Source organism: Daldinia loculata (assembly GCF_022478755.1).
Source record: "Daldinia loculata strain CBS 113971 unplaced genomic scaffold F4817scaffold_30, whole genome shotgun sequence".
Taxonomy (NCBI): domain Eukaryota; kingdom Fungi; phylum Ascomycota; class Sordariomycetes; order Xylariales; family Hypoxylaceae; genus Daldinia; species Daldinia loculata.
In genome coordinates this window covers 294230-319144 of record NW_026054884.1, presented here as the reverse complement: position 1 = coordinate 319144, position 24915 = coordinate 294230, and the positions used below count along the sequence as shown (strand labels likewise).

The 24915-nt window shown below is 47.5% G+C and overlaps 9 protein-coding genes across 9 annotated transcripts; 3 read left to right on the top strand and 6 right to left on the bottom strand.

Moving 5' to 3' along the window:
• Positions 1-554: 554 nt before the first annotated feature.
• F4817DRAFT_142702 (RAM signaling pathway protein-domain-containing protein) lies at positions 555-3630 on the bottom strand. Its single transcript, XM_049297878.1, has 2 exons — positions 3193-3630; positions 555-3142 (listed from the first exon to the last, which is right to left on the bottom strand). Exons 1-2 carry the CDS (start codon positions 3328-3330, stop codon positions 704-706), a joined length of 2577 nt encoding a protein of 858 aa, XP_049158260.1. The 5' UTR covers positions 3331-3630; the 3' UTR covers positions 555-703.
• Positions 3631-4987: 1357 nt separating this feature from the next.
• Positions 4988-7200, top strand: F4817DRAFT_142554 (ATP-dependent DNA helicase). Its single transcript, XM_049297875.1, has one exon. The coding sequence runs from the start codon at positions 5728-5730 to the stop codon at positions 6934-6936; it is 1209 nt and encodes a 402-aa protein (XP_049158259.1). The 5' UTR covers positions 4988-5727; the 3' UTR covers positions 6937-7200.
• F4817DRAFT_142602 (uncharacterized protein) lies at positions 6869-8628 on the top strand. The gene has a single exon (XM_049297877.1). The coding sequence runs from the start codon at positions 7270-7272 to the stop codon at positions 8371-8373; it is 1104 nt and encodes a 367-aa protein (XP_049158258.1). The 5' UTR covers positions 6869-7269; the 3' UTR covers positions 8374-8628.
• A 1-nt stretch (position 8629) lies between these two features.
• F4817DRAFT_142532 (3-oxo-5-alpha-steroid 4-dehydrogenase-domain-containing protein) lies at positions 8630-10424 on the bottom strand. Its single transcript, XM_049297874.1, has 2 exons — positions 9604-10424; positions 8630-9545 (listed from the first exon to the last, which is right to left on the bottom strand). Exons 1-2 carry the CDS (start codon positions 9857-9859, stop codon positions 8833-8835), a joined length of 969 nt encoding a protein of 322 aa, XP_049158257.1. The 5' UTR covers positions 9860-10424; the 3' UTR covers positions 8630-8832.
• A 1785-nt stretch (positions 10425-12209) lies between these two features.
• F4817DRAFT_142570 (uncharacterized protein) lies at positions 12210-13367 on the bottom strand. Its single transcript, XM_049297876.1, has 2 exons — positions 12925-13367; positions 12210-12870 (listed from the first exon to the last, which is right to left on the bottom strand). Exon 2 carries the CDS (start codon positions 12765-12767, stop codon positions 12438-12440), a length of 330 nt encoding a protein of 109 aa, XP_049158256.1. The 5' UTR covers positions 12768-12870; positions 12925-13367; the 3' UTR covers positions 12210-12437.
• Positions 13236-16991, bottom strand: F4817DRAFT_316765 (uncharacterized protein; the record flags this gene model as incomplete). Its single annotated transcript, XM_049300720.1, has 3 exons — positions 13236-14848; positions 14925-16513; positions 16567-16991. The coding sequence occupies 3 exons, from the start codon at positions 16989-16991 to the stop codon at positions 13236-13238; spliced, it is 3627 nt and encodes a 1208-aa protein (XP_049158255.1).
• Positions 16992-17235: 244 nt separating this feature from the next.
• On the bottom strand, positions 17236-20485 carry F4817DRAFT_340319 (Six-hairpin glycosidase-like protein). Its single transcript, XM_049303629.1, has 6 exons — positions 19540-20485; positions 18697-19488; positions 18645-18650; positions 18534-18568; positions 17702-18461; positions 17236-17640 (listed from the first exon to the last, which is right to left on the bottom strand). Exons 1-6 carry the CDS (start codon positions 19805-19807, stop codon positions 17399-17401), a joined length of 2103 nt encoding a protein of 700 aa, XP_049158254.1. The 5' UTR covers positions 19808-20485; the 3' UTR covers positions 17236-17398.
• A 106-nt stretch (positions 20486-20591) lies between these two features.
• Positions 20592-22023, top strand: F4817DRAFT_340309 (putative maintenance of ploidy protein mob1). The gene is made up of 3 exons (XM_049303628.1): positions 20592-20785; positions 20881-20954; positions 21062-22023. Exons 2-3 carry the CDS (start codon positions 20932-20934, stop codon positions 21693-21695), a joined length of 657 nt encoding a protein of 218 aa, XP_049158253.1. The 5' UTR covers positions 20592-20785; positions 20881-20931; the 3' UTR covers positions 21696-22023.
• Positions 22024-24314, bottom strand: F4817DRAFT_340307 (mitochondrial carrier domain-containing protein). Its single transcript, XM_049303627.1, has 5 exons — positions 23320-24314; positions 23014-23232; positions 22766-22951; positions 22552-22704; positions 22024-22501 (listed from the first exon to the last, which is right to left on the bottom strand). Exons 1-5 carry the CDS (start codon positions 23588-23590, stop codon positions 22287-22289), a joined length of 1044 nt encoding a protein of 347 aa, XP_049158252.1. The 5' UTR covers positions 23591-24314; the 3' UTR covers positions 22024-22286.
• Between the last annotated feature and the right edge of the window lie 601 nt (positions 24315-24915).

Sequence of the window (24915 nt, the reverse complement as noted above, 5' to 3'; positions counted from 1 at the left end):
TTCACCTCCCCCCCTTTTCTACACTGGGTTAGGAAGTTAGAAAGAGTAAGAGGATCATGCACAATGGAGCGAATATCTCACTATCAGTACTCAACTCGTGATACCTTCTTTCGAGTTCAAAAGAGCACATGTCAGTATTCAAAGCACTAGCCATGATCAAAACTTTCGTCATCACACTAATTACACCTGTTATTATGCAACAAATTCGGCTTCCTTAACCTTTCATTCACTTCAACATGTTGATAAGCACCAATGTTCAAATATAGACACGAGGGACAGACAAGCAAAGCACATGTAACCAGATTTTGATTGGTATTCAGACATTATAATTTGACACATGGTCACATTATTGAGTAACGCCGGTTGCCCGAGTCGGTCGGGCTTTTCCGGGAGAAAGATCATCATAACCACCAGCCCGTGTTCCTGTTTCCCCGTAACGCCAAATACGGTGAATTATACTCCTTGCTCCGTGTTTTTGACACGGAGCCTTTATACAACAGATTTAGACTAGACCAAAGCCTTTTTTTCTCGCAGGGAATTCACAACGGAATCTCGCGATGTATTCGTACCAGGCTACTAAGTAGGTAATCAAAGTGGGACCCGAGTTTCATGCTCGCTTGTATACTGTAGAACAGTATAACTAGAACAGTATAACTAGAACGGCATGATAAGCATATCATCGGTATGAAACGACTCGCCTCGACTAGAAAGCGGGCTTGTTTCCACCGTTAAGCCGATAAGAAGTTAGGGGACCCGAGCCTCCACTGGGGCTTAACATATTTGATAAGCCCTGGCGATCTTCCTGTGACGAAGTAGTGGAAGAAAATGACGAGTTTAGAGACGTAGAAGTACTATTCATCGTCGCAGAACGAGACATCGCCAATGCTCCCATGGATGATAATAATGCGTCGGCACGTTCAAAAACGTTCCCGTTAAACACGTTGGAAAGAGATGCGCTCTGGGGTGTCGATGGCACAGTTGCTTGTACAGCTGGCCCAAGAGCAGCGCTTTGGGGTGTCATAGGCATCTGTATTTGGCCGACCCCGGAATTAGTCGAATAGTGGCTTGGCGAATAGTGGGTGGGCGCGTCGCTGATATTGCTAGTGTGTCGAAGGAGGTATGCCCATGGGGAAGTCATGATAAGATGGTTGGTCTCTTTTATGCTGATTTGAATAGGCCGTAATCTAGTCCTAATATCTAACGGAAACGTTATTTGATCCATGGATGCCTTCAGCCTACTCCCGAATTCGGCCCAAGAATCAATAAAACTTTTGCAGAGGCTCCAGAAGAGGGGATCTGTCCTGACACCAGGCTCCTTTAGTTTGATAAGAGACAAACGGTCCTTTAAGCGCTCTGTATCGGCAATAGAGATTGAACATTTGGCGACGAGACCCTTCCAGCAGCGTACTATGCGTTCTGGAGCTCGTTGATTTTCCGCATTGCGCCTGTATGCGAGAAATTGTTGGTTGATACCGGGGAGGATACGCATGGCAAGATCTGACGATTTTTGTAACGACAAAAATATCCTCTCAAACAATCGCTCGTCTGCGGTAAAGTCGGTGGGATACCTCATATCCCCATTTGAGGATGCGAACGATTCCCCGGATCGGGGTGTGGCCGATGTGATTTGTGCCATCCGGCCGGTACCGTTTATGTAGGGAATTGACACGTCCGTTGCTACCCGAAGATTGCCATGGTTATGAGCTAGAGCTCTAGGCCGCGGTTGACTACCTATGTTTGGCCGGTCGATTGTGGGTGTTATAGAATTGTCTCGAGGATGAATTCTGACTGTATCTTGGATCCTTGTCTGCTGGTATCCCTGGTTAAACACAGGCGAGCTTGTGGCAGCGGAGATCTCGTTAGCGGTAATACGAAGTTCCATGATGCTGTGATACAGCAACATCATCATCGTGCGGATATAGCGCGGGTCCCCATTATCAACGATAGTATTCATATTGTTCATGAGGAGTGAACAAATATGACTGTAGGCATTAATTAAGGTTAGAACGGCCCTTTGGACATTTTCGTTCTCACGTGGTGTATAAGGACCATTCTCCGTGGCAAATTCATGTTTTTGAATCTCTTGTTCCAATTGCTCAATATGGAAATTGGTATTGTAGAAGACAATCTCGAGGCTTGACCGTTTGGTTGTGCCATCATTTGTGAGCCTTGTAAAGAGTTGTATGGTTGGATGGATCTGGAAGATTGCATAGAGAATGCCCTTTGCAGACTCGATAATAGGATCGAAAATCCTTGATTCTCGCCTTTGTTCCGGTAAGACAGATAAACGCCTCACGTAGTTTGGGCGATGGAGTAGTGGTTCTGCTGGATTGTTTGGGCTGATCGTAGAAGTTCCATTGGGATTTAAGTGGCCCGTCATGGATGAACCATGGCTCAATCCTCGGTAGTGGCTGAATCTGTTATTTGCCTGGCCTTCCTCCAAGGTTCCGAGCTCAGTCGGTTTTTTAGACACAATACCCATGCGCCTGTTTCGGTCTGACGGTCGCTCTGCTCTCGGTGCTTGTAATAGCGTCTCGCTGTTTGACCTTAACCTCTCATTGGGGTTGCCGATGGTGAGAGGCATAACGCCAGGTCTGCGGATAGCCGTATTCTGCTGAGAGAGGCCTCGAGCATGTGATCGAGAAGGTATAGGTGGTGGTCGGAGTACGGCCGGGGATCTCATATCTGACACGTCGCTGCCATTCACCCGAATGGGAAATCGCCCGCTGACCACTCTTCTGACGGGCATTCGAGGTGTTTCAATTCCGTCGCTGAGCTCATCTCCACCATTCTCGCCCTCTTTCTCTCTTGCATTCATACTTTGCGCTTTTTGCTTCAGAAACTTCTTAATGTGTGCCGTAACAGCGAGCTCCGTTATTTCGCTCTTCTCCAGGAAACCCTCACTCGGAGGACTGCTAGCTTGAACCTGTAATACCTCCCTTGGCGGAAATTTGATATCGTTTCCGGCTAGCCTTAGCATTTGCAATGAGACCATATCAGCTAAACAAAGCGGAAGCTCCTCTATCCGGTTCTTTTGCAAAGCCAGCACCTTAAGCGAGGCCAATTTTGAAATTTCGGGTGGCAGAATTCGAATTTTGTTCCTCCCCATATCTAATATCTCAAGTGACTTGATGTCGCAGAGCTAGAACACGTGAGACAAGCATTTAACCAATTAGAAAGGGAGATAATTACCGATAGAGGGAACTCTTTGATTTGGTTGGCCCTAAGGTTAAGATATCGCAAATGTGTACATTCCGAAAATCTGGCTGGTAGAGTCGATAACTTGTTATGCGAGAGCGCCAATCTATGTAAGACCAGACACATTAGCATGCTACTATGCTACCCAGTTATGGATTCGAGACTAACCGCTCTAATTCATTCTTTATTATGTCCACTACCTCATCTGGCAATGCCTGAATATTTCTTCTACTGAGGTCGATGGTAACACCTGGTTTGAGTTCGGTACTAACACCACTCGCCTCGGCAGCCTGGGTCTCGTTTTCTTGTAAGGCACTATTCATTGCTTCCCTAGCAAGGGCGATGACCTGGCCGGCGGACAGGGGGGCAGATGTAGACAGCATCGAGCCGGAGCTACTGCTAGCGGAAGTGTTGAATTGGTCGGGGATTGGGGGAGGCGGGGGGAGAGGCAATGCGGTCGTAGGAGGACCTCGTCTCATTCCGGGTGGTAGGCTTGTGGGTAGATTTCTCGAGGTCGACTGAGGCTGTATAACAGCAGCGGCCATGCCGCCTAAAGCAACATCCATAACAGACCCAAACGTCGGGGGCTCAGATGATAGTTAGAATTGGGTAGGATATTACTTCAATCGTGTAAAATCGTAGTGTCGTGTGAGTGACTCGTGGCAAATATTTTCCCAATAGGTCTGTTAGAATGGAGACGGTGAGCTGAATAGAAGAACTGAGTTCATCGTAATGCAATACGTAGTTGATTTCGAGGACGAAACTGAACTGGAAGCGGAACTCAACAACCCGATACCTAGTTTCAAGTACAAAAGTGGTAGACTCATGGAATTGGGCGTAAGTAAAGACAGAGCCAGAGCTGTGAGAGAAGTTTCGACGAGAACTGTTACACTAGTAGTGCTTGTGAAGGGTTCGGAGTTGAAACAGGTCTAGTCGAAAAGGTGAAGCACTGATGTCGTCGAAGAGTGCAGAAATTCGTATGCAGGCCCCCTGGTTCTTGAAGCTCTTTCAGGCGGTCATTAGGGGGGGCCAAGCGATGTGCGGCGCAACGTAGGCTAGGTAGACACAAGGGATCGGGTCTTGGGCACTAGTTGGAGGGAAGGGGTTCTTTGTCCACTAGCAACGCCTGGAATAAGGGGATTAAAACAGCGCCACGGCAGGCGTGAAGTCCTAAATAATAGTGGATGATTTGCTGATAGCAGAGCGGTAGGGGCGTAAAGGATACCAAAAAGGGAAGTTGGTGTAAACGAATCAGAGCAAAGTGGGGAAAGCGTTTGGGTCATCCCCTGCTCGCGTCTTTTAGTCCCCGTTTACTCGTGAGAGAGGCTCGAGTTGAGACTGCCAGCCGCCGCCTTTTTCCTTTCTTCGCATTGTTGGGTGTGATGAGTATTACAGAGGTAGGGGCCACCAAAATAGATTTGTTCTACAAGATTTTTTAACCCCTTCCATTCTATTTTCATTGAGAATTGGTGCGTAGGTAAGGTCAATAATTGAAATACTTTAGGTTAGGCGCACAAACAGATCAAATTTGTGCATATGTATATTGCATAATGTGTTCGGTCGTACCTTACAGCTGTGGCGTTGGTACATAAGAGTGTGCCACTAAGAGGTAACCTAGGTATATGCACGTACCATATACTGCCCCAAGACCCATTTATTTAAGTAGTTCCCACGCGACGGGTGGAGACCGACGCGATTAGGCAAGTCTGGAAGTTGCGATGGCCCACATAATAAGTAAAGATAGAAATATCAAAAATATCCCAGTCTCTATGTATTTCCTACTTGAGGAAGAGCATCCAGATAGTTAGTACCAAATAGTGTTTGACCTGTGCAATTGACTTTATCTTCTAAACTTAACTTAAGCTGGAATCCAGGCACTTTCAACCATCTCAGTAAGATATCGCAGTCACCGATTTCTATTACCAAGCATCCATTGGGGTACCTATCCTTAACACGGTATTCAATGCTAGATGGATGCCTATCTGGATGCAAATGAATGGATCTTGTTCACGTAATACCCAAGTACTTTAGCTGCAGAGTTAGCTGTAGCTATATATGTATCTTGGAGTATACTTCATTAGGAAAGGCAAATACGTCACTTTCAACCATTTGAAGGGTTCGTGAGAGTCTACCATAACCCTAAGATACTCGAGAAAATTGTCAATAAACTTGGCCCATATGGACAGCTAGGCGGCAGACTCAAAAATGCCCGCCCTAGTTAGGTCCAACTCGTTTATCTTCCCTGATCTCGACTTTACGTTACGACGTCAGTTCAACAAGACTGGCTTTCGTCCATTCCAGCGAGAGATCATACAAGCTGCGCTGGATGGCAACGATGTCTTCGTTCAAGCAGCCACATCCTTCGGGAAGAGTTTATGCTTTCAGCTTCCTGCCGTAGTAGATCAAGGCAGTGAGTTCTTAACCTCTTCCTCCCCATTCTTATTATTTCGCTTTTATTTCCCATCAATGCTAGCGTTTTACTTACATTGAGATGTAGTTACTATTGTTGTATCGCCATTGCTGAGTCTCATGATGAACCAGGTGGAAGCTCTTCGAGCTGCCGATATTAACGCTAGCTCGTTGAATAGCAACACGCCTCTGGTAGAAAAGGACCGCATTATGAATGATCTCAAAACTGGTCACCCCCGAACTCGGTTACTCTATGTAACCCCAGAGCTTTGCGCCCAGGACCGTTTCCGGGACAGGTTGAGGGTGGTTCACGAACAACGAGAACTTGCGCGTATCGCTATTGACGAGGCGCATTGCATCTCGGAATGGGGCCACGACTTCCGCAAGGATTTCAAGAGACTAGCATGGTTTCGAGAGTCGTTTCCGGACGTGCCTATTATGTGTCTGACAGCAACAGCCAACAATCAGGTGCGCAATGATGTGCTCGCTATCCTTAGGTTAGACGTGAACCCGGAAAGGCTGAAAACGTTCACAATGACTGCCCACCGGCCAAATCTCCACTTCGAGATTCGATTCACACGTGATGAAGATGATCAGCGTCTAGACGACTTCCTCGGATGGATCCGCGGCGTATATCAACGTAGAGCCAAGGATCCACGAAAGAGTGAGCTTACCACCATCGGTGAGCGAGCTGAGAACGTTCCTGGCATCATCTACACTATTTCGCGGGATGAGTGTGAGAATCTTGCCTCGCAGCTCAGACAGGAAGGCATCGGTGCCCAACCATTTCATGCAAAACTGTCGAAAGAGACTAAGGAACGTGTTCTTGCTAAATGGGTATCGAACGAACCTGGGTATGACATAATCGTAGCTACAACCGCGTTCGGTATGGGTATTGACAAGAACAATGTCCGTTTTGTTGTTCATTGGAGGCTACCTAAATCCTTCGAGGGATATTATCAAGAAGCTGGACGAGCTGGGCGTGACGGAAACGCTGCGTACTGCTTTCTCTACTACAGTCGTGAAGATAGGGACCGAGTCAGCAGCCTGATCGTGCGAGATCGCAATTCGGTTTCGAATTCCAATTTCGAGGCACGCGCCAGAAGCCTGCAGGCTCTAGCCCAATACTGTGAGAGCACAAATGCTTGCCGCCATAAGCTCATCTGCAAATATTTCGGAGAAAATGACACTCCAGCATGTGATTATGCATGCGACTGGCATAAAGACAGCGCCGATCTTCAGCGGCGTTTCCTTAGGGGACTGGCAAGTGAGGAGTGGGTCAGCACGCAAAGAGAGGAAGGGGTGTATGAAGTAGATTGGGATGAGTAATGTATAAAGAATCTTCGTTGGCGGAAAAGGTCCGATTCGTAGTGTAACAGCTACGTCGATGTTTGGTCCTGGATAGAAGCAAATCGGTATGCTAATGCTGTTAGCACCCTAACTTCTAAGGCACCTTACGCATGCCATGTTACATCCCTCCAATCGGCTCGATCGCGACCCCGCATGTTTAACATCAGCCCGCAGCTCTGAAGTAAAGCTCCTCCTTATCCAATTATACCAATATCCAATTCTTTAGTAGGAATTCTCTAAAGGGTTACAATTCTATGTTTTGCTATTGCCAAGATACAATACAATTGAATCTCCGAGGAGCATCGTTCCATAATGTCGGCCCCGAGTTCATCGGCATATCCTCCGCATTCCAACCCCTCCTCCGTCCCCGGGGCTCCGGCCAATATATCATCAACTCCAGCTCCGAATAATACGGCTGGGTCGTCTAACGCCGTGAGCGCGCCATTCCTCTCGCCATCTTCTCATTCTACCGCGCCACGTCTGCGACCATCTAACTCCGCCTCAGCATCTCGGAGCACTACAACACCCCCTACAACTATTACCGCATCCTCCGCCACCGGAGCTCAGCCCCGCGTCACCATGGATCTGAACCCAACCCTGCCGTCCCGCACGACACAGCTGCACATTGACGAAGCACGTGCTGCCCTTGTAGCTTCCATGTCGAACATGCTAGATTCTGAACTGCAATCGCGCGCCTCGCTACTCCATTCAAATGCCGCGGCATTAACTAAGCAAGAGAAGGACGTGATAAAAGGAACCGAGGCGCTACGGAAAGAAAACGACAAGCTCGAGAAACTAGCCCGCGACACAGAGCGCAAGATCAAGGAGCTGGGCAACGTGCAAAATTGGGCCGAGGTCTTGGAAAGGGACTTCCTAATCTTAGAGGAGACGGCACGCCTGGTGAGAAATGGCAGCGGGAGCGATAGCTGCAGTGAGTGTAGCAGAAGTAGTTGGTCAGGGAGCTACAGCGCTGATGATAGTAGGGCGGGGAGCCGCCGAGGAAGTGTGACGGGCGACGCTGATGTCAATGGTAAGAAACCCGAAGAACTTGGATCGAATGGTCATACCGCTACAGATAGTGGTGCTAGAAGCGGCGCCTTTTCTAGAAGGGGTGATGTACATGTCACCGTGGACAGGGAAGTCGCTGCGAGTATTAGTGAAGCTATGGCTACGGCCCTACACGAGTCCCTGGATACTCTATCGCTGGATCCGGTCCTGTCTGACACGCATGAGAGCTCGATTAAAGGTAAGGAACCAGCTACTGAGGGCAGTAGGACAGAGGTTGAGAATTCGCCTGGCAATATCCCCGAAACCGGGCCCAGTGAGCTATCCCTACCATCTAGTAGGACACTATCAGAAAGTCGAGAGAGGGATGCAGCTGAGGATAAGAATCCGAGTTCTCCGACAGTAATATGATGTTAATGTGAACTACCAACCTTTCTTTGGGGAATTGGATTGTGAGCATGATACCGGAGTCGGGGCTTAAGGTCTAATAGGATTTTATAGTTGGGAAATATATTACGGGCAAATATGGGTTACTTGAGGGGACATGTCATTCGATAATAAGTTAGAGATTCGAAAGGAGAATCCGTCTTGTACTAAGTACAGTTTCCCTTATGAGACGAGTGGACGCTCATATATAGTTGAGACAATTGACATTTAATATTACATTAATTATCTCAGTCGGTTGCGATTAATTACCTAAAGTTTACTACAACTCTATCTACCCTCAAATATTTCTAACCATCCAAACCTCTATTTATACCGTTCCCATAATTTTCCCCATCTCTAAGAGTACATCTACCAGGTCGTGCAAGGTTGAATATATCTCACTAATCGTTACATTCGTCGCGAAGGATTCCAAACCTAACAAGCTTATAGGAGGCCCGGGAGAATGACGCTGCGCTTCTTCTTATACTTGTCGCCAAACTGCTTGCGGTAGGCCTTCTCCTTGCCCCATGCCCAGGTGTACATGAAATAGGAGCCGATGAAGATGAAAAGCAGCAGGGACGGGCTGCGGGTAACTAGAATGATACCGATCCAAGCTATGATCTCAAACATATAGTTGGGGCAAGTCACAAGGCTAAAGCTGTGGCCGCTAGGGATCTTCCTGGCTGTCTCGCCGGGCTTGCGTAGGTGCGCTAGGTAGTAGTGGACGTCGAAGTTACCAATTTCACCGATGAAGTAGAGGGCGATTCCGAGGTAGGTAAGGGGAGTCGGGACGTCAGGGGAAAGAGCAGCGGGCGAGAAGGGCGCGTAGATCTCGAGGGCGCCGAGGAGACCGGCGAAAGTCCAGTAGAAGAAAGAGTTGCGGAAGACGTAGGCGAAGGGCATGGTGTTGGCGGAGAACTTGTGCAGGAATAGGGTCTCGAGCTCGCGCTTGACGAAGTGCGCCGTGATCATGGCGAAGGCGGCCTGCTGCGCGAACGAGAGCTTCCCGTCGGACCGGATGCCGTAGGGGAGATGGTTCTTGAGTAGAGGGTATACGGCTGGGTATATGTGGTTTCGCAGGCCTAGGAAGAGAGGGTGGAAGAGTAGGGGTCCGAGGTACTCGATCACGTAGACTAGTCGCCAGCTGATCTGGGCGCCTGTTCAGTTTGGTCAGTACTAATTCTATATAGTCCGGCGCAGAGAAGAAGGACATACCAAGGTCCTTGACGAGCAGTTCTCCATGCTTCACGACTTCGGACTGTTCCCGCAGCAGAGCTTTCCTATCCTTAAGAGTCTTCTTAGAGACAGGGTCAAAGATGCCAATGCGGTTGAAGTCCGAGACCCTGGCGGCGCGCGCAATAGCCTTCTTTGCGTCTTCAACGGTAGCATCTTCGGGCAGCTCAACGGAGGGGGGAAGTCCCTTGAGGCCCTTCCGTGACCGGTTGGTGACTTTTAGCGACAAGCCTCCCATATTGTAACAGACGACCACGAAGCCAAATCCGATTCAATTGAACTAGCAGAGACAGTAGGTATCTAACTCCTGAGTCCTAAAAGAAGGCGTTGGAGACCGGGCGGATTTAGTTAGGCCGGTAATGAAGATGGTGAAGTCCACGTTAGTTAGTTTGACTTTTTTGTGGGAAATTTGTTGAGTGGTTCCAGCTGCATTAGAGCTGAACACCGAGGTACATAGTAATTACCCTGTAGGTCCAGTGACGTCTTACACCGTACTTCAGGTGCTTTTTTTATTTTTACTTTTTCAAGGGTTATATGATAAGAGTATTACGATAAGAGCTACTTGCCGAGGCCCGACAACACATACATATTATTTATTAGGAAATAGGACGCTCTAAAATATTTTCATGATACATAGTAATTTACCTATGTAGTGAGATATTGTGAGGCGGTTATGCATCTTTACCAAAGTTATTTGAGGTCCGGTAATGATTATGGCAGCAGAGTTACACCGTACTACAACTCACCAGTAGGTACAATGTTGATATACCGGGATAATGGATGTGACGTCTTAGTACGAAGTATTATGTAGTTATCAGCTAAAACTACAATTCAGCCACAGAACTTTACGAAGAGATATATGTATTTATCCATCATCGCCCCTCCAACTTGTCGTAAGACATCGACAACAAATAGTTCCGCACTCCCGCTTCCCGCCTCCCGGCCTCCCGGCCTCCCGCTGTTGAGTTCAAGTTCATTAACCTTGACCAATGCCATTGTTTCAATGCTGTCAAAGTCCGCGGGACTTAGCACTCCCATAATCCCTATGAAAACATATTATATTCGAATATGCCACCGCCCAACACTCCGGAAGAAGGGCTAATAGCTACCACCGCAACCCTCGCTCTCCGACCTTTGATGGGTGGTGATCCTACCGCCACTACCCTAGATCTCCGAGCCCTTGAATACGAAGATAGCGTTGACGAGAACCTCATATGTCCCATATGCCGAGTCCCATTTGTCTCTCCGGTTATTACAAATTGTGACCACGTCTTCTGCCATAGATGCATCGTTCAAGCACACGCTCTAAACCCCGTCTGCCCCGTCGACCGACTTCCTCTAAAGCTCGTGTCCGAGACACGGCCCGCGCCTAAGATCGTGCATAATCAGCTTGATAATCTATCCGTCAAGTGCCCGAATAGTTCCCGTGGCTGTGCTCTCATAGTTTCTCGATCGTTAGTCGAAAATCACGTTGCGCGGTATTGTGATAAGACGCTTGTACCATGCCCGCACCCGTCCTGCAATAAGTCGGTAATCCGAAAGGATATCGGGAAAGGATGTCTCCACTACGATGTTAAATGCAAATACTGCGAGCAAGTAAGACAGAAAGCGGATCTTGAAGAACACCAAGACACGGAATGTCTGAATCGGAAGACGGAATGTGCATTGTGTAATATTGAGTATGTACGGCACAAGCAGGAGGAACATTCAAGAGAGTGCCCCGAAGCCCAAACTAGCTGCAAGTTTGCCTTATTTGGCTGCGAGCAACTCGTCAAGCGCTGGCAGCTGGAGGAGCACGCACTGAAGTGCGCATATCGGGTTGTTGGGCCTGTAGGAGAGCAGCTGGCCGAACTTCGAGCCGAGCTTAACACTCTCCAAGAGAGAGATCGATTAAAAGATCGACGGATCAAGTTCCTCGAGAACCGAGGATTTCCGCTGCCGACACCGACCTCACCAGAGCCCATGTCGGATATCAATTTACCAGAGGGCAGCTCAACCCATGAGGACAGCGCGCCTTACGAATCTCGAGATCAGTATTTCTTATCCCTATTTGAGGCCATGGAGTCCAAGGTTGAGCGCCTTTCTACCGCGCTCAATGAAGTCGAGGGGCGACATTCGATGATGCTTTTCAACGAGAGTTCGCAGATCAAAGACCAGCTTACTGAGATTCGGAGCACCATGGGCGTGCTCGGGATGCATGTTAGGTGGCTCATGAACTTCAGATTGCAAGAGAGAGGTAGGGCCGGGACATCCTCTCCGGCCATGCCAAGCTCCTTCTCTGGCAACCAGGCGAACATTATTGACGACAATATATCCCGACGTATGATCGTTAACTTACGAGAGCACCCGCCTCGGTTATAGGCAACTATATTAGTTCTTATTTGCACGTATAAGATAAGCAGGCTTTGAGTCACCTGAATTACTTTACGGATATCTGAAGAGGTTGCCTTATATCTGCGGGATGGTTCGGGTAGTGTTTCAAGCCCAAGCAGAATAATATTTGGAGTTTTACGGTATGAACAGCGCAGCAATTCAATGGGACGGAGTTCGTTATGTATAATTTACTCTCAATTTGGTACCATGGCTTATACAAATTGTATGCACGACAGAATATACTAGCAAAAAACAATCATACGGCTCATCATCTATGTCTTCGTCTTCTGGTCTATCCGTTATATCCACGCCAACGTCCCTCTTCTATGAAGATGCTGTACAAACTGAGACGTCACGAATCTCAGGCACACACGACCCTTGCTATCCGTTATAAGAGATTCATCCCATGTAGGATCTCTCGCTTCGCTAGACACAAATTAATACTAGTAGCCGCCCTCAGGGGAACGAAGAGGTCCCATTCCCATTAGGAAACCCCTTAGAAAAAAGAAGCCGGCGATCAGGGGCCCGAGGGTAGCAAAAATGAAGACCAAGCACAACGTAATGTCGTAAAAGCAAAGGCCGAGCAAGATAACGACGTTAAGAAGACAAAAGAGGAATGCCCAAATTCCGTTAAGAAGGACATTGAAGATGGTACTAGAGAGGGCCATCATGATGGCTAGGGAGATTTGAAGGATGGCCTTGACGAGCTCGGTGAATACTACCACGGTAAAGGCCAAGGCCAGGATTATTAAGATGGGTTTCGAGGAAGACATCCTGCCGGTGTGGAAAGATTGTTATCAAATGGTTTGCCCTCGTTGAATTAGCGTCGGACCAAACTTTTCTTGGACTGTGGTGTTGTACCATTAGGTAGTTTGACTAAATAAGAAAGATGAGCAAATGGATTGGTTTTAGTAGCATGAAGATATATACTTGGGATACCAGTTACATTCTCTGACTTCTATATTCACTCGTGAGGGTCTGTTCCATTGAATTGTACTTGGTCCAGCGGCAGTCGAATCATCGCTGATGTCGTGTATCTTAAGCCAAACGCCCCCTTTAGCAAACATGACGGGTGGTACAATCGCATTACACCTTGAGGCTCTAAATCCCACATATCTATCATATCCCTACGGACGCCTTAGCTTGTTCGTAGAGAGACGGTAGGAGTCATAAAACCTCTATCGAATCACTTCTGTAGCTACTCTTCAGAAAGTCAAGAAAGTAACCGCACCCACCCCAGCCTAGATAATAGTAACAGTTTTTCCTTCTACTTCCAACAGTTTCCTCCACTCTGCCTCTTCTATCCTCGATATTCTGTGGAAGTATTCAAGTTTCCTACGAACCCAAGTAATGCTCGTTTGCGGCCATTCGGCCTGAGGCGGCACCTCTCCAACAAAATCCGGATGATCTTGGTCGAACAGTGGGCGAAGAAGCGGTCCAAGTCGGGTTTGTAACTCTAAACGATGATGCTCGTTGGTGAGGACACCTAGTTCTAGGATATAGTCTATGACATGTTGCAAGATATGGCTTTGATCCGGGAACCAAATTGAAACCAACGCTCTTAAGTCAATAACATAACCGTGGTTGCCGATAATTCTCAATGTTTGTGGGGATGCACCGAGTAGCGGATTATATGCTCTCCTTGGTCGCATCTTCTCTACTTTGTTTCCTGAATGTATTGACGGACATTCTGATTTGAATTGTACCTTTAAATAATAGTCGATCGGTGCTATCTCCGTGTTAGATTTATAACCATTTCTATTTATCACGATGGCAAACCTTGGGTTTACACCATGATAGAGCATTAATGCGACGACAGCCAGACTTGGTGTGACAGCCGCAAATGCTGGATAATACCCACTGCACCAAGTTGCAAGAAGCCTGTGAAACTCAGGTGCAATGCCACGTCCCAACTTGGAATCGGGAGAAGCACCTCGGTCAAAGAGGGTTTGAAGTGCTCTAATGGCGTCGAATGTTTGGTCCCAGTTCTTAAGCTCGCTCCGTCCAATACCATACAAACACAAGGAAGTACATAGGTCTACCAATTCAGAGTTAGCATCTTCCCCTAAAGGAAGGCTTTCGTAGGCCCCAATTAGTATGCAAATTATAATAATGACATTTTCAGGAAGATATTTAATTACCCTTCCATCATACGGCACGCGAAGCACACACAGGCGGGTTCCCAAGCTGGCCACTGTGCGATAAGTGTCGTCTATGAATTGACGGAAGCACGAACGATCCCAGTGTCGACCGCAATTGTCCTGTCGGCGAACAATCCACAGGATATCTTGTCTGAATGTTGGGTGGGGAGGGTAAAGGAAGAGATTATTTCTATTATCCTCGATATTATAGCCCCAGCTGTCGGGACTATCACGAGAAGACGCCTTCGGAGAGAAATAAGACATAGGGAGACGGATACGCTTGAGCTGGCCCAAATATGTCTGGCAAAATGCATCGACGGGATCAAATGCTTTCAGTACATACTCCATCTTGGCCTTAAAATGTTGGCTTTCTAGGAACTCTGCGATAGACCGATGTATAAGGCGAACCACACCTCCTAGCATATTCGGGTATGTAGTACGAGCGGGAGGCTCGCGTAATTCGAGAAATCCTTTGCATACACCATATACCCGTCTTTCGGCTCTTTTCAGTCTCTCTTCGTGTTCCGATGCCGTGAATAGTCTAATGGACCAGTCTATTGCAAAGTTCCGATTCTCGATATATTCCTCCAGGAACGAGTATTGCACTAGGCAGATTTGGTTACCACATGTAATGTCGAAATGAGCCAGCGAGAGCATGCCATATGCTAGTTTTCGGTTATTGGTAGGAATTGAGTCCAAGAGTTGTTTAAGCACTAAAATGGGAATGTTAATATCTGCTACCATGGCAATAATAGTAATAGAATCATGTTTCATAAAGGCAGTGCTTACTAGGCTCAAGGTCGGTTGGAAGAGACTTAACAAGCCTTATGAGGTCTTGTATCCGGTCACCATCTGCAATTCCATTTTCGATATGCCGAAGAACAAGAGATACCCATAAGAAGACGCCGTCTGAATCCCTAACAATGCCGTCCTCCAAATCCGTGATTTCGTATGTGTTCGATGATTCATCATCATTATTCAAGCTGCCACTATTTCTCACTAGGACATCAAGATTCATCTCGCGAAGTCGATCTCTGACGAATCGCTGGATATCAGACATCGTAACGTCGTGCAGTCGGATTCTAGGATAATTCTTAAAAGCATCTTGAAATATCGGCCACTCCCGGCTTGAGATACAGAGCTTTACGTTCTGTGTTCCATCAGTCCACTTAACTAATTGCCTGGTCAAGTATGCATGGTCCCCTTCGAACTCGTCAAGGCCATCTATAAAAAGCACAAACTTATGCTGTCCATAAGTCTGGTTTTCTATGAGCCTCTCAAATGCTTGCCGGCATTCACAATGTTCAACGTGAACGTTTTCTCTATGCAGTGATGCTTTCCACTGCTCTGGAAACGCGAGGTGTATAAGTTCGGGGCATTCTAAGAGGAGGCAATGCAGTAACCCTCGAATCAGGCCATTGATATTTTTCTGCAGAGCTGACCCCGGCTTCCAAAAAAAGAATCTACCCAGCACGAGCTTCTTCCTGTCCGCCCACAATTCTAGGTAGTTCTTTGTTTCAGGATGTTGGACCAAGTATTTCATTAGTGTTGATTTCCCAGAACCTGGCTTGCCCGAGATGTAAAATATTCCTGTGCCTTTTTTGAGCCAAGTAATAAAGTTATCCCGGGCTTCGGTCATGACCCGCCATGTTGATTCAGGTATCTCTGCTACGCTTGAAATAGCGGGTGGTAATAACGCTGAAGCATATTGAGATTCATGCCAATATTCGACGGAGTTTTCACTTTCCGCAATGGACAATGCATCGTCCGTGGCCCAACTAGAGCTCGAACTATCACTTAGTTGCTCTTCGAGGAAAGAGGAAGAACTATAATTCCCCTCACCCATAGTATATACCGGTCTTGGGATATCGCTACCAAGAGTTGACTTGATAGAACCCGCTTCGGTAGCTTTATTTGACCGTTGTGAGGTATAGCTCAGACTTCGACGACTTTCATTATTAATGTCGTGATCACTATGGTCTTCTGGGTATTCGTCATCGTCGCTACTCATTTCGGGTTCAGTTTCATCATCTGTAGATGCCGATTCATCGGCAACACCGTCGTCTTCAGCTACATCAGTGGCAGTAATGTCGAAAATCCAGTCGAAGGTTTTCTCACGAGCTTCTTCGATATCTTCGAACCTTTCATTCATCGATTGAAAGCGTAATGCGTCTAGAACCCGAGCCTGGCGTGCCTTCAAGATAGCTTCATCGCTTAATTGAACTAATGACCGGACCTGGCCCAGTGCTTCGGTACTAAGGCAAGAGACGTTGGTACCTTGACGTAGAGATTCGATGTTCCTACTAAGCGACCGTAACTCATCTTGACTAGCTTGGCCACTTGTGACAAGCCTATCGAGGCGTTCTAATGAGTCGGATCTACGATACATCGGTTAGAAATATCTAGGATGTTTGTTGAAGGTCCCTCTTACTTTATCGAGCTGAGGAGTTCCAACCCTAGCTGCTGTTTACAACGATCCAATCTCTTTTCCAATTCGGACTTCTGGCCACTCTTCCGCCAGCTGCGTACTGCAGCTTTGAACGCATGTCGCCGAGAATTTGGGTCTTTGGTCCTCAGCTTATCGAGCAACTTCATGAGTTCCACCGACGCATTTTCGCATTCGGTAGCGACGTCATAAAGAGGGATATTCCGCTGTGAAGAACTAGTTTGCTTGGCCCCTTTCAACTCGGTAGTGAGTTGTTGGAGCCTTCCCGTCATAGAAGATAAGTCTTCATTATCCGCACTGGCGCCTGACTTTGACTCGTAGATGTTCTTGGCCGCGGAAACTAATTTAAATCCGAAGTCTACAAAAGCGATAATGTTGCCTGCGAGGCCAATTGCCGCGAATGGGTCCATGTCGCCAACGACCTTAGTGTGACAGATGCGAGTAGATAACGATGTTATTGAAGACGAGCGTGAATGGGGGTGGAAAGTTGAAATTGAAACTGGACAGAATGGGGTATAGGTACTCAAGCACAGCCTCAGAGCCTACTTCGCTGTCACAGCCACTGTATCGTTGAGCGAATCGTTGATCTTTTATAAGTAGTGTTACACAAACCCGTTATTGGGTACTATATATTCACCATGATGAGCCTACACAGGAGGATTATTCATATACACTCACCCAATATAGCCCATATAATAGTAGACTGTAGAACGAACTATGCAATGTTATCTTAAGAGGACATCGATTTCAATATAACGGTTTTATATTGACTTGTAGGATATAAACCTACACGACCCCTTTCTAGCTACCCTAATAATCACAGACCAGGCACAAAACCTTCGACTTGAGCGTCCCAGCCCTTAGGGAAGTGCGCCCCAGGCTCACCGTCCCAACCCCCCGCCATCATAGCCATAGCCAACAAGAACGAACTCGATCCCGGGAAATAGGGGGTCGGCACCCGCGACCCTCCAACGGGATACCCGGCATCGTCGAACTCAAAAAGGGGGTGGAGTAGATACGCTACAGCCTGATCAATGTCCCCGAGGCGAAGAGAGTTCACTATATCGGTTTAAATAAGCGTCTGCAAGATAATATAGGGGGCTAGCTTAGGGCAACTTACTAGCCAGCATCGGAAAATCCCAACCCCAGCAGTCCTCCAAGTCCCAGAGATCCCGAATCTTATCTGCTGTGTTCTTCACGATCGTCATGTTTAGAGGCGGCCCGCTACTTGGCGGGGGAAGCAGGCCAAAGATTGCGGACAATGCCGGATGATCTTGGACGGTGGTGCCGTTCCACATGTTCGGAATACCCTCGTACACGGCGAATGCGTCATCTGCGATAGGCAGTGGCGCTAGATTATTTCGTATGTCAACCCATTTACGAGGTGCTGTTTGGTTCTGTCTTTGTTTCCATTTGATAGCGATGTCCAAGCCGAACCGCCAGTAGGCCAGCTCGAACGCAGGGTTAATTGTCGCATTGGGGTTGGTATTCTCTGAGACCGGGTACATAGGCGGTCCTAGATCGCAGAGGGTGGTCGATTCGTTGAAGAAGGCGTATGATGCCATGAAGTCAGCGGTAGAAGTGAGGATCTTATCCCAGGACTTTAGCGTTGTCTCGTTAGGGAAAGACCTGTACTCGATCTCGGCGAAGTACATCGGATGAGGCTGCTGCCAGATAAGCAGCGAGTTGATTTCTCCGGGGGCTGACCTTCCGGTAGGGTCGGTCATCTTGCCCCAGCGAGCACCTTGGTAGTGTTGGAGTGTCGCTCGCTCGATTGATGAATCCAAGTATTCGGAATACATGTTCGGAAGGCTACGCCATAGCAGCGGAAATTGATTCCATCGAGCGAAGTGGAGGAGATGCCACAATATCATCTCGAGCTGCTCAGGGAGTCAGCGTTTAATATGTCCAGGTAATTATTCACGTAGGTTGCAATAGCTCATAAGACTTACATGGAACTTGCCATACCATCCGTTATTTACCAAGCCTTAAACCATTAGTATGAAAAAGTCATTATCGTATCTATTACGGAGGGAGCATAAAAGGAGTTGAGCTTCTCTTACCAGATTCTATCCCAACGTTAGCGACAATAATGTTTGGACTTGGGATACTTACCCTGTGGTGGATATGAGGAAGCCGAGTTAACAGCTGTAAGATATTGAGATAATATCGTTCTCCGTTGCAACTCTGTGGCATTGGGAGACTCGACTCCTGTCAAATCAATGAAAGCGCCAGAGTTCCAGAAAGACTCCCACCAAGATGTAGATGCAGACGTAACATCGCCGAAAGACGGTATATGCGTGCTCGGAGTCAGAGAAAAGGTTACAGATAACTTAACCCTCTTAGTTTCCTGTAATGGATGTAGTATATAACGATGAGTCCCCTCAATCGGCCCGGAAATTTTAGCAGGAGAATCCCACGCAATCGAAACATAGTACGAAGAGTCATCGATATCATGCCGAATAATTGCTGTGTTTTCTCCGCGCTGTAGTGTGGTAGTATGCTTATCGGTAGCGTTGAAAACACCAACAAAGGGGGCGTCAAATTTGTTCCGCGTCGGTAGAGGAAAGTCGAAGAATATATCTAGAGATTCTGTACAGAAGAGTTTCGACTCTATGGAAATGCTGACTGTGTCGGAACTTGCATCTGCCCATGTCTCGACCTCAACAGGAGCCTTGTTATAAGTGAAAGAAGATGAGATTTTCCCCGTCCAGAGGTCGAGTATCTGAGACTTGTCTTCTAGTAGTTCTTCGGTCACATTATCTTCGCCAAACCAGAGCCCAATCGTCCCTAAGTTGATACGTTGAGGATTTTGGATTAGCCAGTTGGATATTTCGCTCTGTGCTGGGTTGGGCTGGTTGTAATTGACCAGTCGACCATGGGTATACCAGTCCACGCCCGTGAAATCTAGACTACATTAGAGTAGAGTTTTCGTCTTGAAATTGACTTGATACTTACCATCTATTGAAGTTTGACCGCCGGTGGTTGGAAGACTGAAGTTATGCCAACCCCAAGTAGACATTGTCGCGAAGGGGCTGAAAGTCTGAAGACCCGTTACGTCCGCCCCAAACGCGAAGTTGCCGTTGCCAACTTGCAACGGGGTAGTCTTAGAGCTAGCATTGCGATGAGGATTAAACGATCGAACAACTTTACGTCTGTTAATCTCGCAAGTAGCTGGGAGGCCCTGGAGGGCTACTAGCAAGAGTGTAAAGATCTGTCTTAACATTGTTACAATGCACGACGAGAGCTATACTCGTAGGAAGATATCAATTACCATAGAAATAAGAATTTATATATACTTAGGTTATAGATGTACCCATCATACCATGCTATCACCAAGTATAGTACATAAATTATAGCACATCAATAACACCGTACCAAGGCTGGACAAGAGCTCGACTGCAACCACTGGTGGAGACTCTAATTACCCGGATCTCTCTAAAACCTGGAGAAGCACGAGGGATTCCTATTTGCGGGGTCTAGCTTGACTAGTTCTCGTGGGTTTTCGGTGAGTTAATAGCCCGACGGCAGACTGTCGTATACGTGAGCGAGAACTGGATGGGCAAGTGTTAAAAACCTCTTGGTTATTGTTATTTGGAGAGTAGAGTTACAATTTTGTAACATAAGAGGTAGGTTTTGAAAGCTACGATATCACTAATTACAGATAGTCAATCAGCGGATTGAAATGAATAGAAGATGGTCTCGAACACTAGCTTTAGACATTTTATCAAACAAGAAATGTGGTGTAGGATGCCGAATTGATGTAAGAGACGGGCCTCTTTTTTGCTGCTGTAATACTCTAAGTAAAAAATTATCATATTTAGTAGGGATCCGAAGCTTCGACTTGGTAATGGAATTTGAAGCTTAAGATGAGGTCAGAAGATTTGAAGGAAAGCGTTTACCCAGGAAGCGGGCAGTGGCAGGGAACCCCTGCGTCAGATCAATGTGGAGGGGACGAGTGCCCGCCGGCATTTGTATGGTCCGTGCACAGCATAGCAACCAAGCAAAACATCCCAATTCATTTACATTAGGTACATATATCAATGCCATCGTCGGACACAACTTACTGTTACAACAGACACACACACACACACACATACAATTACTCAACAACCAGCTGCCGTGCTCTTATTCATACCTACCTAGGTAGTCACTGTACTACGCCGCACTTTGAACCAAGCGCTCGTAAACACCATATAGCAAGGTAAGTCCACGCTGGCTTGTTTACCAGGTTCCCTCGTGTAGTGTATCTACCGCACAACCGAGTCGAGCCCCGCTAACACGAACGTGATGGCGCAGTCGATAGAACAACCGAGCTCGAATTCCCCCCTGCGGATTATCGGGGAAAAGATGACTTCCTTCGTCACCACCGTGTAAGTCGATGCCGAAACAAACCATCCATGATATATATACCTACCTACCTATATATATACATCATACATCATCAACCTCGTTCCCACTAACCGAAAAACAAACACAGAAACCAGCGCGCGCGCAACCAATTCCGCGCCCGCGGCGGCAAGGGCAGCAACACAAGCTACCAGCTACGCCAATACGCCGAAGCGACCCTCGGCGGCGGCAGCCTGCGCAAGGTCGTCAAGCTACCGGAAGGCGAGGACGAGAACGAGTGGCTGGCGGTGAACATGGTCGACTTCTACAACCAAGTGAACCTTCTATACGGCGCCATCACCGAGTTCTGCTCCCCGCAGTCGTGCCCCGAGATGAAAGCGACGGACGAGTTCGAGTACCTGTGGCAGGACGGCGAGACGTACAAGCGGCCCACCAAGATGGCCGCCCCGGACTACATCGAGCAGCTCATGTCGTGGGTCCAGGCGTCTATCGACAACGAGTCCGTCCTCCCCTCCCGCATCGGTGTCCCCTTCCCCAAGTCCTTCCCCGCCCTCGTCCGCCAGATCTTCAAGCGCATGTACCGCGTCTACGCCCACATCTACTGCCACCACTACCCCGTCATCCGCGAGCTCGGCCTCGAGCCTCACCTCAACACCTCCTTCAAGCAGTACGTCCTCTTCATCGACGAGCATAACCTCGCCACCGGCAAGGACTTCTGGGGGCCCCTCGGCGACCTCGTCGAGAGCATGCTGCGTAGCGATTGAGTTGATTCGAAGTCTCGAGGAGTTTTAGGAGATAATGACTAATGGGTAGATGCGTCGATGATGGTGCCTACGCGGAGGTAGAATAGTCATGTTGCATCTTTTTCAGGCATGGCGTTTAGGGGGGGCATCAGACTACAACGTTGCTTTGCTAAGGATACATAGATTAATGGGTAATTCGCTGTTCGCAGCACATGCTGTGATGTTGTCACATGCAATGACTATCATTCGGCCGTTGCACCTGTATACTATTTATTGGCTGTGAGTCGTGCCGGAGTTATGCGTGGCAGGGGTATCCGATCGGAGTATCATATCACTTTGATTCTGTCGTGGCATGAATAACATGCATTTATTGATTTACACATGCTAAAATGGTCCTGTGTGCCCCCTTGGCAATAATGTGCTATTCCAGTCATAGTTCCCGGGACTTGTTGTAAGATTTGTCCGCCAAATATGTTGCCTAGCTGTCCCCTTTTCGGGTTGCCGTGCTAATCCAGGGTGTTACATGACCCTTACCAACGCCACATCAAGTATGTTCTATCGTACTATCGTACTAAAAGATTGTACAATGGCTAATTAACCCGTCACGAGTACCTAGTCAACTTCCTTGAGAGCGTTGATTCGCTTTTTGAAAAATTCAAACGCTGAAAAGAACACTGCATTGACGGCCGCAGATCGGCCCATAGACACACCAAGTCCGTGATACATATCTCGTCTGAAAAACTGTATCTTCGGGACGGGCACTTTCTGGCCCTTGGAATACATCAGTGCATTCCGCTGATAGATGCTTTTGACAGAATCAATGGGATCTAGAAAGGAGTTAGCTCGAAATGGTCAAACTGACGTAAGGGGTACGAACAAATCAAAGCCCACGATACTATGCCGCACAGAGCTCCAGCGGCAAGGACCGCAATAGGATTCTTGTGAGCATCCTTTCCGCTGAAGGTCGTTAACAGCTGCTTGCCGCTTTCATATGTGGCAAAATAGATTCCCGTTCCGAGGGTATCTCTCACTGTAGCTGTGTTAGCTACTAGTGTAGATATATATATATATATTAATGGGAGCCATCTTACATAAATGTAGGTTTAATCCCGTGTACATTCCACTAAAGCCTCTATGCTTGACTATGTTGGCAAGAGTCTTGAAAGTTCCTTTATTATGATAACTAAGAGCAATGGCTTGCCGCTGCGGATCTGCGTTCTTCTGCTTCGCCATAAGAACCGACACTTGAGCGCTGAGTTTGGTTAACTCGAAAGGACCTGTTTTTGCGTCCGTCAGTTCTAGTTCGAGTCGCATCTCTAGGGTTACTGGGTTGTCTTACATGCAATAAAAGTGATGCCAGAGCCAGCTGTGGCTCCAGCAGCCCCGAAGCAAGCAATAGTACCCAGATTCGGGTATGCGCCATTCTTATTGACATGTTCGAGAGGACAGAAACCGACGTGCTTCTTCATCCAGTCGGAATAAACGTATTTAGAGCGTTGGTAGATGGAGAAAGAAATGGTTCGTACAAGAGTGACACTAGCTAGGGGAGCAGTTACACCTACATGGCAGCGTGGCGTTAGCTATATCGTCGTTGGCGGAAGGACGACTACGAGCTTCGTGGTGCGTCCGATCTCGAGCCACATACCTCGAAAGAAACCTCGAATACCCTCCGAATTGTACGTGACGCGTATACAGTCCAAAGCACCGGCATAGGGATATGTCTGCAAACGAGTCTTTACACTATCAAGAGGAAAAGCAGTGACGGTCGACATAACACTGGCGATGCTCGCAGCCGTCTCCGTTCGGTAACGTTTTATCCACCTCCGTGGTTTCTCACTTCCGCTACTGAGCTGAGGCATGGTCCGAGTCCGGATCGTGGAGCTGGTGACATCTTGGAAATTGGACTCAGCTGGCATGGCTCACTTGTTTAGCAGCAGAAGCTGTATTGCGGGGGAAGCTTCAGACAATGGCCTCGTAACGAGGACCAGAGTCATCGGCGTGGTCGCGATACAATAGCGTCTCCTGCTAGCAAGAGATATGCCATCAAGATCCCGAACTACGAGGACTCGATGGGTTTTTGGGATGCGGGGTCGAAGGAGTCGATCGCAGAGAAAAGGGAGATGGAAGGTATGGGTTTTAGTTTAAAGTTGTAGTCTAAGTGTAAAGACAAATGCTAAAGACAAATGTTGAAGAGGGTATTGTAGAAGTATTGTATTTCATCTACGCACAACACGAAGATAATGTGTATAATGTGTATAGAAGTAGAGCCGATTGTCGTCTACGTACTGCAAACAGGCCAATTGAGCTTAAGGAAGCTAAGATTTGTCCAAAGTCTGCTTTTCTGCGGGGTTTGCGCAAGCATACAAAGGATCAATGATATTGGACCCCGGAAGTTTACGTAGTTGTAGATTGTACGGATAGGATTGAGAAGCTGAGCGGGAACAAGAAGTTGAAATGGAGGCTAGGACCTTTGGGGGGGGGGAGGGTAGGGGGTTATGTACAACTACAAGGTACTTCCTATAGACCCCATGCATGATACGTGGATACGTAACTTAAATACTAAAACAAGCTAGTCCAGTAAAAGAACGGCTAGAGGAGGGGAAATCGACTGAGAGTGGACGGTTGTTGGAGTCACCAGTCAGGCCAGTTAGAAGAATAGTGGTACAATATAGCAAGCTTGGAATGTTTTGGAGTACCTATAATTCCCCACTAATCCATTAAATCAGTCACTGCCTACATGCACTATGCGCTAAATGTACAACTACCCGTATGGCTACATATGTACCTATATACATGTGTAACATGCACTGCCAATGACGATCTCTTCATGTCCGCAGCTCTTTGTCTTATCCGTACGAATTCAGTTGATCACCCGCTATGACCTCGACTGCATTTTACCCCGATACGCTTCTTGCTCTACTAGGCAGCTGTCCTATGCAGGTTCGAAATAGATGATAGACGGTTGGTCAACGAATCGGGAAAGTTGGAGTCGATTACCTGAATGCGAAAGATCCAAGCCCATATCCTCCACCGGGATAACATACTATTTAACCAGCGTTTCAAGCCAATTGTCTCAAGCATAGAAAGCCATTGTATTTAAGCTCGGAATTCCGCGGTTCGTTTCGTTGTCTATTCACTATATCCGCGTGATGAGGACCCTGACCCAGGCCCTTGAATTCGGAGCACTTAAGCTTCTGCATGCAGCCCATCGAAGCTTGCTCCTAAATCGACTACATACAGC

Coding starts and splice junctions, on each gene's coding strand:
- F4817DRAFT_142702 (XM_049297878.1), bottom strand. CDS start 3,330: ATGCTAATGTGTCTGGTCTTACATAGATTGGCGCTCTCGCATAACAAG. Junction 3,143..3,192: donor TCAAAGAGTTCCCTCTATCG/GTAATTATCTCC, acceptor CACGTGTTCTAG/CTCTGCGACATCAAGTCACT.
- F4817DRAFT_142554 (XM_049297875.1), top strand. CDS start 5,728: ATGATGAACCAGGTGGAAGCTCTTCGAGCTGCCGATATTAACGCTAGC.
- F4817DRAFT_142602 (XM_049297877.1), top strand. CDS start 7,270: ATGTCGGCCCCGAGTTCATCGGCATATCCTCCGCATTCCAACCCCTCC.
- F4817DRAFT_142532 (XM_049297874.1), bottom strand. CDS start 9,859: ATGGGAGGCTTGTCGCTAAAAGTCACCAACCGGTCACGGAAGGGCCTC. Junction 9,546..9,603: donor ACTGCTCGTCAAGGACCTTG/GTATGTCCTTCT, acceptor CAAACTGAACAG/GCGCCCAGATCAGCTGGCGA.
- F4817DRAFT_142570 (XM_049297876.1), bottom strand. CDS start 12,767: ATGTCTTCCTCGAAACCCATCTTAATAATCCTGGCCTTGGCCTTTACC.
- F4817DRAFT_340319 (XM_049303629.1), bottom strand. CDS start 19,807: ATGTTAAGACAGATCTTTACACTCTTGCTAGTAGCCCTCCAGGGCCTC. Junction 19,489..19,539: donor CGGTCAAACTTCAATAGATG/GTAAGTATCAAG, acceptor AATGTAGTCTAG/ATTTCACGGGCGTGGACTGG. Junction 18,462..18,533: donor GATGGTATGGCAAGTTCCAT/GTAAGTCTTATG, acceptor CTCCCTGAGCAG/CTCGAGATGATATTGTGGCA.
- F4817DRAFT_340309 (XM_049303628.1), top strand. CDS start 20,932: ATGACTTCCTTCGTCACCACCGT. Junction 20,955..21,061: donor ACTTCCTTCGTCACCACCGT/GTAAGTCGATGC, acceptor AAACAAACACAG/AAACCAGCGCGCGCGCAACC.
- F4817DRAFT_340307 (XM_049303627.1), bottom strand. CDS start 23,590: ATGCCAGCTGAGTCCAATTTCCAAGATGTCACCAGCTCCACGATCCGG. Junction 23,233..23,319: donor TATTCGAGGTTTCTTTCGAG/GTATGTGGCTCG, acceptor GCTGCCATGTAG/GTGTAACTGCTCCCCTAGCT. Junction 22,502..22,551: donor AGTATCGTGGGCTTTGATTT/GTTCGTACCCCT, acceptor ACTCCTTTCTAG/ATCCCATTGATTCTGTCAAA.